Source organism: Cyprinodon variegatus, unplaced genomic scaffold (genome assembly GCF_000732505.1).
Source record: "Cyprinodon variegatus isolate N-32 unplaced genomic scaffold, C_variegatus-1.0 Scaffold16, whole genome shotgun sequence".
Classification (NCBI taxonomy): domain Eukaryota; kingdom Metazoa; phylum Chordata; class Actinopteri; order Cyprinodontiformes; family Cyprinodontidae; genus Cyprinodon; species Cyprinodon variegatus.
Window position 1 is genome coordinate 95,630 of NW_015150469.1, and position 14,601 is coordinate 110,230.

At 37.9% G+C, this 14,601-nt stretch overlaps 1 protein-coding gene across 1 annotated transcript in view; it reads left to right on the forward strand.

Moving 5' to 3' along the window:
- The first annotated feature begins 1,754 nt into the window (after nucleotides 1-1,754).
- The window catches only part of LOC107091914 (integrin alpha-5-like), a 50,514-nt gene continuing 37,667 nt past the window's right edge, over nucleotides 1,755-14,601 (forward strand). Inside the window, exon 1 of the mRNA XM_015386146.1 lies at nucleotides 1,755-2,142. Coding sequence (XP_015241632.1) covers nucleotides 1,934-2,142 — 209 coding nt within the window. The 5' untranslated portion in view covers nucleotides 1,755-1,933. The remainder of the gene's footprint in view (nucleotides 2,143-14,601) is intronic.

The following is a 14,601-nucleotide window of genomic DNA, read 5'->3' on the forward strand; positions in this document are numbered from 1 at the left end:
TACACAGAGGACTACATATGGGTCACACGCTGGCTGATAAAGACTAATTAGTATGGAGTTTTACGGATATGAGTTATTACTTCAGTTTTTAATTTTAGAAGGAGATAAGCAGCAGTTGGTTTGGGAAGTAAATGTTTTCCTCCCAAACACTGGGTCTCCATGAGCATCTTTTAGTGGCTTTTTAAGATCTGCCAGTTCTTGATTTTATTTAGCTCATCAAAACACATTAAGATCTTATCATTTTAGCCCATAAGCATTTTTAAAATTATGATGAAACAAAGCTGCCAGGCTTAATTAGTCTACTTTTTTAATCACCTCTCTTGCTCAGTAGATATTTTTAAGAAGGTGCCTGTTCATGCTTCACTACAGGGCCGGTCCAAGGCATAAGAAAACTAAGCAACTGCCCTAGGCAACTAGAGGGCCTCCAAAAACAATACTTTTTTAATGATTATTTTATTTAAATCAATAAATATAGATGCACTAACAAAAAGCTCAGTTTTGTAATATAATTATTAGTTATCTACATTAAAATATCTGTAAGCATGTAATAATCATTACTATTTGGAAAACAATATATATCTATATTAACATTAGATGATGCGTAGAAATGGGAGAATGTACATAGCCCTGAGATGCAAAAAATGTTTATGTAAATTTGAGAAAAAACTGATCATCTGACTGTCGACTGCAGAAATAGATATAATTGGCAGAAATAGAGGGCCGTAAAAACAAACTGTGCTTTGGGCCCCATTGATGCTTGGGCTGGCCCTGCTTCACTGTTTGACAAAATATTCAGATTGCTGTTTTTTTGGGTGGCTGTTAACAAGAGTATGATGCAGTGGCTACTTGTATAATTATGCTACATTATTTGAATCAATTTTTTACCCTTCTATAACGTTCAGTTTGAATTTCAGCGTGTCTTTGTCTCTCCAGTATTTCTGAATGAGTTTATGCAATTTGGCTGGCTTGTAAAGTGAAAACTGAATGGATTACCTACATCGGAAATTAGAGATTAAGCACCAAAATGTTATTTTAAAATGCCAATTATTTTGACATCAGTCTAACTGATCCCCAATGTTTCCTGGCAGTTTGTTTTGGGAGGAGACGATTTTTTTTTAGACCAATGCTGCTTTCATTTTCATAATAAAATGTAAAAATGAAAATAATATAATAGGTGGCAGAATTGGAAAAAATGTATAAATTTTTTCATATGAAAATGCATGTATAAGTAGGAAAAGATATATAGAGTATAAACATTTCTGCTTTGATTTTTGGTTATGTCAGTTTGGGTCCCCTAGAGTAAAGCAGCCGAAAATATTGGTTGATTAATGATCAGTCTATTTTTTAACAAAAATACCCCCCTTCTTCAACATTACTACCAATTGGGCACCTTTTAAAACTTTCTGTTGGCGCCTCTGTTCAATATCCAGTGTTTCTGGTGCTTGGTTTGACTAGAGGCCTCATCTTTTCCATCACTTATCAGGATTCCTTTACAACCAATAGCTCTGATCTGAAAAGCTAAGGATAAGTGAGAGATAAAACCAAAAACAAAGATTGGGATCCATTGTTCATTTGGGACATAATCTTTCCCTCTATACTTTGACCAGCTGTAATGTAGGTGGGTTAGTGGATCTGAAGTTACTTTTTTTTTCTTTCCAGGGAATCACAAACTCCTCCTCCTTTTCCAAACTTTGCTTTGGGAACTCCCTGCGTGTCGGGGTGATTAGGTGAGCAGAGTGGGCGTGCGTCTGGAGTGGATCTGAGAGAGTGAAGGCGAGAGGACGCGGCAGAGGAGCGCTAATGAGATCCTGCGCGGTCAAAGAGATGCATATTTAACTCTCAGCTGTTCAGGATTCATATTCGGTTTAGTCATAAAGCAACGTTGGACTGTATTTCACCCAAACTTTAGAGGATTTTTTTTACTTTGGTAACAATGGTCTCCAAGCGGCTACGCGTAAAGACGCCGCGGACAGCTGGCTTCTTCCTCCGCTCGTCCGTGTGCATCATCGGGCTGTTGGCCACTTTCTCTCGGCCTGTCTGCGAGGCGTTCAACCTGGACTTGGAGAACCCAGCTGTTTATAGCGGACCAGAAGGGAGCTACTTCGGATATGCTGTTGACTTTTATTTGTCTGAATCCTCCAGGTGAGTTGCTTGCAAATAATAAAAAAAGTTTACAATCTAACGTTGCGGTAAAGTTAAAGACAGCATCCCCCTCAGCTGGACTGGCTTTATAAATGCAAATATTTGCGCGTAATCAGTGCGCGTAATAAAGATCAACTTTATCATAGGAAACAATGTCAGATTTATCCAGTCTTACTTTCCAGCTGTGCTCTTATGGACACGTTTTACTCCTACCCACACTCTCCCCATGATTACAACTAATTTAATATCTCCAGGACATCAAGCTAGTGATCAGATTGAATAAATGTTGGAAAACAAAACAGACATTTACAGTATGAATGAGAGGTCAAGTGGGAAAAAAGATTCTGAAAGAGGAATAATTTATTTATATTTTTTTAATTAAATCTAATCTTATTATCCAACAGAGTGAGCTCTGTTTCTAACATTTTATCATAATGACGTTCAGTAATCCAGTTTCCTTTGTAAGAAATGCTCCTCCTTTCTCAGAGGAGATGTGATCCCTGTGCCACTCAGCATGCAGTGACTGTCTCAGCATTCTTCCTGAGAGGCTTTTGGCATCCGTCCTTTTTTTTTGGAATTTCAACTTTTGCATTCATGCCTGTGGTCATATCTAATACCCCAGTGGTCTGTGGGGAGTGGAAAATCAACGGGTTTGAGGGGGGGTTGTAATTTTAGTTTGTGTCTAATCTATGCATTTGTATCACTGTTATTTTATGGCGGAGCCTTGGATGTTGTTTGAGTTGTTGTTAACAAAAGTTTCACTTAGACATGCAGACTTCCTGAGGGCTGTTTGACCAGCCGGCATGCTGGGATTTGAGAAAGGGCTTTGTGGTGTGTGGGCTGCCAGCATCAGCCTTGGTTTCCCTGTTTCCCCTCCCTTTGGACCCCAGACCCTCAGACTCCACCTCTGCATCTCCTCCACTTATCTCTGGCCTTCACTGTCTCTTTAAAAGCCTCTTCCTATTTGTCCTAATTTTTCCTCTTGGGAAACGAGGGCTTAAGGAGAAGGGTATGATTTAAGAGGTGACAGTTGTTTGCATAAACCTATCTGCCTCTCCCACACCCACCCCTCTACTCCCTCTAATGCTGATGTCATTCTGCAGGGGTTTTTAATTCATCCATCGCCCAGACCTTCCCCCACTGTCTCGCCCCTCTCCCCATCACCTCCCCTCATCACTTTAAGTCCCAGACACATGGTAGACGTCATTTTACCGATGAGTTAATCTGAACTTTTACAGCGGAGACACCTCCACGTAAATGGCCTACATCATTGTTTTCTTTTCACTGGTGTGTAGTCCTATTGCTTACATGGTTTTATTAGACTCCAATTACATGTACAAACTGGGGAGGAAACCTCTAAAGTGAGCTAAAACTTGCCAGAGGAATGACGCTACGTTAGTTGCAACAAACTTAGGCTATAAGCATAACACAGTGTCCACCGCATAAAAAAGTCTCCAGGTTATGAAGTTTATGGTAATTTTTCAAAGATGAGGAGAAAGTAAAAAGACATGATAGCAGCAGTGTGAACATCTGAACAACTGGAACCTATTGAGGTATTACAAAAGTGCCACGTGCCTGTCTGCCTGTAAAATCACCAGAAGGAGTGAATAAATGCTCATAACCAAAAATGTAACTTGACGCTTGTTCTGATTGGGATTGTTACTCTGATGGGAAAAGTCATGTGTCAACACATCCCTCCAAATAACTAACCCCATAAAACCCAACTTTTTAAAATAAATTTGTATTCATAATCAGAGTCTAGCCTCCATCAAACACCATTCTCCTTTTAGTTGGTCAGATACAAAGGTAAAAGTCTAAGATAAGCTGATTATTATGGCTAAACATGCAAGGTTTGGAAAGCGCAGTTATTACATGAATCTAATAAGAATCTAATCAGAATTGGTTGAGATGTGACGGACTAATCATTACATTACAAAAACTGATTAAAAAAAGACATTTCTTGCCTGCTAAACAAAACCTAAAGTCACTCTCACTGGTCTGGCTGTTGGCTGCCTGCCTGAACTGTGTCCCTACCCCTCAGGTTAGTGTTGTTCCTTCCCTCGATTACAAGATCTGAACTGCTTTATAATCCTGAAACAAAGCGTTTTTCCTCTGGAGGGAATGCTTTTTTTGCTCTTGACCTGTTTACATTGTTCTCCCATTTTTATCTGCATTTGTAACTTTTCCAGCAAGAGAGCTCACTGATGTACTTTATGCGTGGTGACAAAAAATGGTATTTATAAGGTTATTATAAGGCATTTCCTTGGTTCAAATGGATGTTTATTTTGCTTTAAAATATGAACAGAAATGTACTCTAAGGACTCTAGACAGTGTTTTCTATGTTCAAAGCAGGATTAATGTTCTAATGGACAGAAATTTCCTACAGCTCATTGCTCTGTAATTTTTCTTTCAGTAATATGTATTACTGTCAAACGTCAAACAAAAAAAGACTCAGAAGGCAGGCTTAAATCGGTGACTCATTCCTTTTTCTGCGAACCACACGTATCTGCCACCTTTCATCCACAGTTTTTGAGGATTTATTCATCACACCATATCAGACATGAAGCTTGTTTTATCTCATCTCTCACCAACTCATCATCCACAACTGCGTTTTGGAGACACGAGGAGTGGGGGAGTAGCTGGGAACCCACTGAGGTCAGTTCAGGGTTGTAGAGAAAGCTTCTTGTCAGGGTTTCTGCTATACGCCCAGTACCAGCCGCCAGGATGACATCTTTATGCCTTTACATAAAAAACAACCCACATTTATTTCAAGTCGGACCGTCACAGATATTGCTACTATAAACAAAAGGCTTTGCAAAGAACCTTTCTGTTGACATAGTTTTAAAAACTTTTTTTTACAATACTCATTTGTTGTTGTCTTCTCCTTAGAAAGACAAAGAAGAAAAAATAACAATGTTGAGCTGTTAAGATTTGACTTCTTTGTGCGTTCAGATTTCTGAAAAAAACAAAACAAAACATGAAACTTCCAAGTTGGAAAAAATAGATGGGAAGTTCCCAATATCAACATTTCCGATGAGAAATTTCCAATTCTGACCTCAAAATCCAACATGATTACCAACTTCAAAAAACGTTAAGATGGCTACTGTAACAAACAATTTCTTTTCACTTTCTGCAGTTTTCTATCTTTATCTAAAACTTTTATACACACATGATGATCAGTGTAAACTAATGCATTGTTACTCTACGCTGCTAATGGTAGTTAGCTTGTCCTTGAATAAAACCACTTTTATTTCCTGTTTTGTTTACAAATATGCAAAAGGAAATGGATTAAGGCCTGACCTACTCAATGTTTCAGTGTGTCCTACAAACAAGTGAAACATTGGTAAAACCGACGATATTTAAAGCCTTCAGAGTTCCAGTTTAATTTCAAAAGTTATTCTGTGTATTTAGTTTTATTAACCAATTTCATTGGGCTCCTCTACAGACTTTTTGTGGACCGCCATGTCTTCTGTCTAACCACCTCTTTTCTCACCCTCAGATTTATAGTTCGCCCTTTAATCTTCCTTCTCTTTTTACTTCATTAACTTGTGTGACAGAGTCATCTTTCCCCTTACTGGGGTTGCATTAATATTACATCATCCTGCAACTTTGTCCGGTTTCACCTTTAAACCTTTCTGCATGAATCCCATCTCCTGCATTGTGTTGCTGTAGCCTCAGTTGGATTTGGTATCATTGCTAGATCCATGCTTAAATTTCTAATCTAAATCCAAACAGATTTTTCCACTGAACCTTTGTGTCATTTCTGTTTGCAGAATATCAGTATTATCCTGATTATTAACAACTCTTACTTTTGCTTATTAATACGCTTTTTATACATTTATTTAGTGGAGGTTTAAAAAGGTTTAAGGAAGAATTTCTTTTGAGTACTACTAAAGACAATCCAGGCAGGAGCAATTTTTCTAACTGACATTACAAAGTTTTTCTTAGAGACAGACCAGTATTGAACGCAGGTGTGAGGACAGAGCAAGATAGAAAGAAAACCCTTTTCCTGTGCCTAGATGCTCTATGAAAGGCTAGATTTATCCAGCTTGATACTTATCCTTGACAACAGGTTTATATATGAGGATCTCTCATGCCCTTAAGGCTTGGTCATAAAATTCAATTTGAACAGTCGGCCCTCCATGGTAGATCGCCGGAGGATAGCCTCTGTGGACTGTGTGGCAGGCCTCCAATGTATGCAAGGGAAAGGAGATGGGCAGATATTATCTGTGGTCTTCATTCATTTTAATCTCAGAAGAGTGAAACGTCTTCTCACAGGATTTTTTTTTTCTGTTTTCTGTTTAACAGCTGATAGTCAGAGTGTTGTACCTGGTTCCACTGTTGCTCCTGAGCCAAGCAGTGATAAAGAATTGGGCTTTTAGAGAGATAGCAAAGGTCACAGGTTAAAGGCTTTGATTCATAACAGACCAAGTCTATATGGACACTTTAAGGCAAGTTCATGTGTTTTTTTTTCTAAAGTCTATTAGGTTTCAAGATAATGTGATTAGTTTAACTTGCTTCTTTTGCATTTTTCAACAATTATTTGGTACTTCTCCATGGCTGTTTTTAAACTGTAAATGAACCAGTTTGTACTTATATACTTGACCCTGTGCATATAAATCTTTTTTACATAGTAAAAAATTTAGGAGCTCTATTTTATTTATTTTTTTGGGGGGGTATTTTAGTACTGCACTGGATTTATTGGTGATCTTCATTTGCACTGTCAACTCTCAGGAAATATGATGGATTGTCAACCCAAATTGAAATGCAAAGCAAGCAAATAGATATTATTCACTAGATATTTAAAACAAAAGTTCTTTACATTTGGCTATAAGCATGTAAAAGATTTATTTATTGATTTTCTGTCATTAAAGTAAGAACTGATACATGCCCAGTCCAAAATGACGTAAGGAGATTGGTCCGTTTTGTGCCCTAACAAAATAGGCAACAAAACATCTAAAACCATAAAGACATGAAACATCAAATGTGCAAAATGACTAGCCACTCAATATAAAGTCGTTTTGTTCATTAGCTGTTATGTCCCTTTAGGCTTATGGTTATATTACACATAAGTCTTTGGGTGTGAAGCGGATTGGTTCAGATGTTTTGTATGGAACACATGTCAGTTTGTACTTTCACAACAGAATGTATAATTCTCGCTTTACCTCAAATAATCTATTGATATTGCTTCAAATATTACCAGTAGTGCTGTAAAGAAATGCAGACCTTCGAAACTAATAAATTACATCCATCAATGAGCTCATTTAAACTTGAATTAAGTTGATTATTTGGCATCAACTTGCTAAAGCTAGGTTAGGAATCAAATCAGTTCAGTTTTGTGTAGTTCCTGATTTATGTGATTGAATCGAACAGATAAATTCAAAGTTAATGACATATGTTGCAAGATGGAAAGGATCTGGACAACAGATAAATGGAAGTTTGATCTAATAAAACAAAATCAAGAATAACACATACCTAAATTATTCTTGAAATCTGAGTATTTTTGTTCTAAATAATTTTTCTAAAATATTAATGACATCCTTAAGTGCATGGGTACAAATTAGTTTGCTCACGGCTATAGAAATGGAAGTGAGAATGGATAAAACAGCAAAGTTTTGGTAGGAAAAAGCGTGAATTGACCATGGGGCCAATTGGCCTGAAGCAGATGCAGCAACTAGTATAAACATATCTCAGCCTGACCACATTTGGGACTTCTAGAGGTTACCCTCTCAAATAGGATTAGAATTGAGCTAATATTGACTTTGGATCAAGGACTTCTTTGGCTGGTAAATCTGCTGCCATTTTTCTTCCCCTTGTCCCTTTAAAAGCCTCTCTTTATGTAAGATCAACTCCGACTTTGTTATTGTTTTCTCTGGTGTCCCTTTCTCTGGACCTTTTTCTAAATCAAACCAGTGAATGTTTGCAATGCAGGAACACATCTTGTCTATTTGGGTTGCCAAACTTTCTCTCATACATGAGATTACTATATTCTTTTGGAGATGGTCTTGCAGTTACTTTGTTTTTTTCTTACATTATGCTGACCCTCTATTGAGCAGATTCAGTTTTCAAATTTTGTGTCCATACAGGTATGGACACAAAATGATTGGGGATTTTTTCTGCATATACAGAATATTTTCACTACCTTTCTTCTGCAAAATGGTTCACATACTAAACTATGTGTCGTATTTTGTGTAGATTGTGATGAAGTTTTTAAAGGGTCTGCTGTATTACTTGGGAAATGCCCCAAGGTCATCAGGTCTACTGTGGAATGGAGTCGGCCAGTGGTTGGGGTCTTTCTAACTCATACTTTGCTGGATTTAATCTTCATTTGCCTGTAAGGCATGGTTTGTTTTAACTTCAGTCTCCTGCTCCCAAAAATGACTCACGTCAGTGGTAATTTGATGAAGGGCTATCCTTTACATCGCAGCCGCTCTATTGTATGACGTCACTGTTTGTTTAGTCAGCAAAGTTAAAATTAGAAGGCTTTTAAGGCTTTTATATGGAAACGGCACATGGCCTTTGGCGGTTCATTTGATGACTTTCTGTTTGTATGCACTGTGCTTCGTAAAAGTATTTAAACCCAATCTGTCTACTTCCACAAGACATTTGGGCATCACTGGGAGGTTAAAACTCTTTGTAGAACCCACTTTTGTAGAATCTGCCACTTCAGCTCTTCAGGCAACATTTTGCCCAATGTTCTTTGAAAAGAAAAAAAAAAGGTCCCTAATTAGTTTTGCAGAGGTGTATATGTAAGCAGGAATTCTCAAGTATTCAATTGCATTTCTATAGCAGTGAGCAAACAGTGTGTTTGTTTAAAATTTCCCTGAGCTCCATCTTCCCATCAACTATTCCCCCCATTCTTGCTTCAAAAAAGTCTACATAGAATAATACTGTTGTTACCATGCTTCATAACATGAATGTTTTGTTGAGGATGATGCGTCTTTTTGTTGCCTGCTTCTTCTGGAAGAAGCACCTTCCTTTATACTCTTTCCTTTCTTATGCCAAACTGCAAGAAAGACTTCAAGTAATCTTTTTTTTCTTTTTCTTTTTTTTACAATTTCGGGATGCAGGAAAATATTGCGTTTCCTAACTGCAAACCTATACAGCTTCTCCAGAATTATCCTTTACCTGTTGGCAACTTCTCTGACTACCACTTTCACTCCCAATGTTTTAGTGGGTTTTCAAGGTTTTTGTTAGATGTTTAGAGCTTGAGATATTGCTGCTAGCTCTACTTACCTATTCTCTGACCTATCTGCTCTTTTTTTTGTTTGTTTGTTCACTTATTTTCTCTTAACAAAGATGAAAGATGACTTCTAGAAAACGACTTCTTATTTGTCGTTTTAGATTTATTATCGGTAGCATCAAACTTTTCCAAGATTTTCTTGCAGATTGTTTGAAAACTTTTTTTTTCTCCTTCCAATTTATAGTTATGCAGTACTTTTTGTTTCTCCATAACCTAAAATGTTATTATGATACGTTGAAATTGCAGATTTGATGTTGCAAAATGTGAAAATATATGAATTCTTTTGCAAAGGAACTGTATGGGTGTGTGCGGGAACATGAAGGGCAGGATTAGGTTAAAGCTAAATTCTCAGACAGCTGCAACCCCCATACCCTATCATTGCTCCTTTTAATACAACAGCCTCTCTATCCTGAGGTGAGAGCATTGGACCCCCTGAAGTGACCATTGTGGAGAGGTGTGAAGCTCCAAGCTGTTAAACCCCCGGCAGGAGACGATTGGGGAATGGCGTAATGGCTCCTGATGGGGGTGGTAAACTTTGGCTTTGGAGAAAAAGTCTACAAAACAATCTGAGCAGTAACAGTATAGTTTGAATGTCCTACATGCCACACCTCAGTCCTGAAATATGTTGGCAGCTGTGACTTTTCTCACTCTTAATGTACCCATTTAGACGGCAGGAAGTCAACTGATTGGTCCCAGATGAAATGTTCAGATTATGAAAAAATAAAGATGGTAAATATGGTCGGTGTAAACTTGCTAATTCTTTTAACAGACTAGAGCTTTCAAAACTGCTGATTTATATAAAAGTTAAAACCATTATTTATTTATTTTGTAAATCTTTAGATTTATCCTGTGCAACAATAAACAGCAGGGCGTGCATGCCTTAGATAGCAGCACTAGTCATTTCCAGGCCACCTGTTGCTTAACTGCATTACCCTTTGGAGAATACTGAGGAAACTAGATTTCTTTCTTACTCTGATCTGGGTTTAGATCATGAGCAGAGTTGGCTGTTTATCTTATCAATGTCGGATCGCCTTCTTTTTAAGTCTGTCCTTGGAAATTGAAAGCTCTATTCCTTTGTAAGGACACTACTTGCTCAAGGCTTGCAAGAATTCAGCTCCCTTTTTATGTTGTTACGACTCAAAGGTCCAGCTCCACGTGATGCTGAATAGAAAATATGGCTGCAGTTCAACACAGTAGACTGTCTGTAGTCGGCACACGCTATCCCAGCAGACACTGCTTCTCTCATCATCTCCTTCATCCTGTGCTTTATTGTCGGAGTCTGTATGTGAGTGGATGGTCATCCATATAGCAGTGCTAAGAACTCAAACAGCTTCTGTCTGGCCTTGGACACGGGACGGCTCATATGGCTCCATGCTGTCTAGAATAAGTCGTTGCATACTTTCTATTGTTTATCACTCATTCAGCTGGTCTAAGCCCGAGTTACATACTCTCTGATACATCAGTAGTAGGAATGGATTGTGGCCACTCTTCAGTTTTTTTGTAAAACTCTGAAGTGCTGTTTATGATTTTAGCAGATTTCTCTTTAAAAACTATAACTTTCATTGAACCGGGAAACGTTTTTCGTCACATAAAGATTAATGGGAAACTGAAATTGAAATGCATGAAAGTAGAGGAATAGATATACGATAAAACCTTTACAAAAAAACCAACACAGATTCTGCTGAAGACAAATGAATAACTGATAAATGCTAATAACTGATCAATGTTTTATTTGCCTTCAGCATGTTTTGTTCTTTCTCAGCTAGAGAAAAATTCAGCTTAATTGTATCCATCCATCTTCTACCTCTTGTCCGTCAGCGTCTCAGTGGGCTGCTGCCTACCTCCCGCAGTGTTTGAGTGAAGGGCTGGAAGAACCTTGAACAGGTTACCAATCCATCGCTGGGCAACACAGGAACACACAACAATACATACACACACTTTAGGTGGTCATCAGTTAACCTAACAGGTCATGTTTTGGAACTGTGGGAAGAAGCTGGAGGATCCAGACCAAGGTACCAAGCCGGGGACTGAACCCAGGACCCTCTTTCTTTCTGCTGGGCAACAGCTCTGTTAGTGCCACCTATAACACTGAACATGAAACGTTGATTAATGTTTGCTAAATGAAATATAAATTCATGTTGTACATACAAACTGATGCTTTTATGTTTTTGAAAGAAAAGTTTGTATAAATATATATGATAAAAAATATATTTTTTTATTTAAAAGAAAAGCAATAAAGATCATAACAAAATAAAACCCTTTTATAAGAGGGGGTAATAAGTCCTTTAACTTTACAAATAAAACAAAACCCCAGGATGTACAGACTCCTGCCATTTCTCTTGACATTTCGCCACTTGATGACTCAAAAGCAGTCTGGTTTAGATCGGGTCGCTGCATCTCCCTCCTTTCTACTGATATGGAACCACTCCATTGTTTAAGTAAGTGTTGATGGTTCAGTGTAAGTTGCACGAGTGGAAGCAGACATTTTATTAAGGTTATGCAGAGTTTTGAAGGCTGCAAGTGCTTTCACCACCTGCCTTTTTCCTTCGTATATGTGCCACAGCATTTGTTAAGCCTTGTTTATGGCTGCAGATGGTGACTGCAGTCGACACTGGAAGGCCTAACAAATGTGATTTAGATTCTCCCCCCCGTTTCTCCCTTAAAGCTGTTATAATAGCGTTCAAGTGACATCAGCCTTTGCAGCTGGATGGAAGACAATTAAACGTGCAGAGAGGTTGGGGTGCTGGGCTTAAATGGGAGGGTGTAACTTTGGAATTTGCCTGTTGACAACCTCAGCCTGTAACCTCATCATAAACCGTATTAGCCACGGCTGCACGCAATAATGTCACATCAGCGAGTTCCAGCACTCTGCATCAGCCTTCATTTTCAAACCCCCACATAAAATAGTGGTTACAGTCTGGCAATTACAGTGTGGGTAGACATTTTTTTTTTTTTTTTTAAGGGAGAGAATGTCCCCAGATTGCTTGACCCTTAAGTGAGACGGTTACAGAAGAATTGTTTACACATTCCTGACTTGCATCAAAATTATTTACAGTAGCTTAATGAATGCTTAATTGTTAACTGGGTGGTGGAAATGATTAGTGGCTGCAGGGGGACAGCTGATAAAATGGATAAAGCTGCAAATCCGTTTAATCTTTAAGCATTTCGCCAGCAGAACACTGCTCTGATATGTGTCCCCTCTAACAGGGTAATTAGACTGAGAATAAATTAAAACTTAAATTATTGCTAAACTATGTATATATAACAAGGTTTCCCAAAACAAATTATCTATTTAAATGCATGCTGTAGTAAATCTTTTGTCCAGGCTGATACTGAGTGAACCAAAGGAAGGGTAGCGCCCCCCCCTGCATTCAGCTAATTAGATAATTTTACATGGCAATCTCAGCACACTTTCTCTCACAAAGGAATTTGTAATGCAAGGCTGAGTCGGCTAGAGCCAGGGATTTGTTAAATGCGAACATCACAAAAGCCGATGTTTAAGCTCACAACAGTTAGAAAAGGTATGATGGGTGGGGGTATTTTGAAAAAGTGAGATCCTCTCCAGATAAGGGTTCATTAAATGCTAATTCACCCTCGTTTGCAAAACCTTTCAGATTGCTATCAGTCTGTTTGTTTGTGTGTGAGAACAAGATGGTATTTTTCACATCTGTATGTCAGAGTGTAAGCAAGTGAAATTAGCAGGTATTAACTAAAACATTTTCGACTGAATTTTCCTTTTTTATATTTATTTCTGTGCGTTTTGACACATTTAAGTGTGTGGCTCTTGGCTCATGTCATAACTGGTTCTACACAAAATGCTGGGCCTTGTATTATCCATGACCCTGTTGCTCTGTGGTGTCCAGTGGTGTCATGTGCTGCATAGTTGCACTGTTTGCTCTAGCGTCCCCTCTAATGTTTGCCTGAGATAAAGTTGGTGTTGTTGTGCTCTTATGTTTTGAAATGTTTTCCTCAAATAGATTCGGTTGGGCTGCAAAGGACAAGTGTGCATACTTGGTCTGAAGTTTCAATAAGTAGATTTAAAAATAGGAAGAAGCAGATATTCCATTATAGCCTGTATACTATTCAGTCTCTTTAGCAATGATCTAAACTGAGATGGGCGTCTGTGTTCCACCCAATGAGTAAACATTTTTTGGAATAACTGATTTTGACAGAAATACATCTGCAAGTCTTTTTGGGAATGACTCAACGATCTTCACAGATCTCTAGTCATGCGGTTTGCCGATTCTCATGTCGCCATCTGACTGGAGAGAGATCATTTTTGGTTATTAAAGCTTTGGATAGAGTAGATTTTCTTTTGGGTTTACATGTGTGCTTTGACTAGGCCCTTTTTATCATGATTTAATCTGACAAATTAATTGTATTTCTAGATGCTAAAAGTCTTTTTTTCTGGATCGTTGTATATATTTAGCTCCTCTGTTTCTGGTTTGTGTCTTGCTAGGGCTCCATGATGGATTGAAAAATTCTCCATTAGATGTTGAAATATTGAGACATTGTCCTGTAACCTAACTCTGCTTTAATTTCTTACCAAATTCATCCTTCACCTTTTTGGTCTATTCCTTGGTCTGTTTGTTTCTCTATTTTTTCACTAAACTTTGATCACTCTTTTTTACACAGAGATTAAATTACAAACATGCAGTCTATATTAACTGATTTGGTAAATTCTAAAAGCAAAGAGTTGCTTTGGATTATATTCACGGTTATTAGAGAAAAAAAGAATGCAATTTTAAAACGTCTCTGTCAGCATAAAATAAGGCATTACCCCTTGTTGGTCCATGACTCACAAACCAATATGAGAAAACCTGTTATTGATTCTGAGTATTGTAGCTCCGCTGAGATGTCCCTGTGCTTGCTTTTTAACATTAACATCATTGTTTCTTTTTCCCCAAACCAAACAAATTGGATACCAAATGGGATTTTCTCCCCCACATGTTTCTCCATCATTGTTCTGTTTCTTTTTTGAGGTATTGCAACTACAGCAACTGTAATTCTTTTAAAAACTGTGGTTTCATCTCTTTGTTCTCCAAAAAGTTGTCTTAAAAGCTGTAAAGGTGGCAAAGCTTTTAGAGTTTTGTTCTTTTGCCACAACCCCTCTTTGACTTCCCTGTTATATTTTCCATTTAACCTATTGGATTACATTTCTTTCTTCATCAGGGGTAATGGATGATTTATGTGGGATTTATGTCTGTGATTTATGA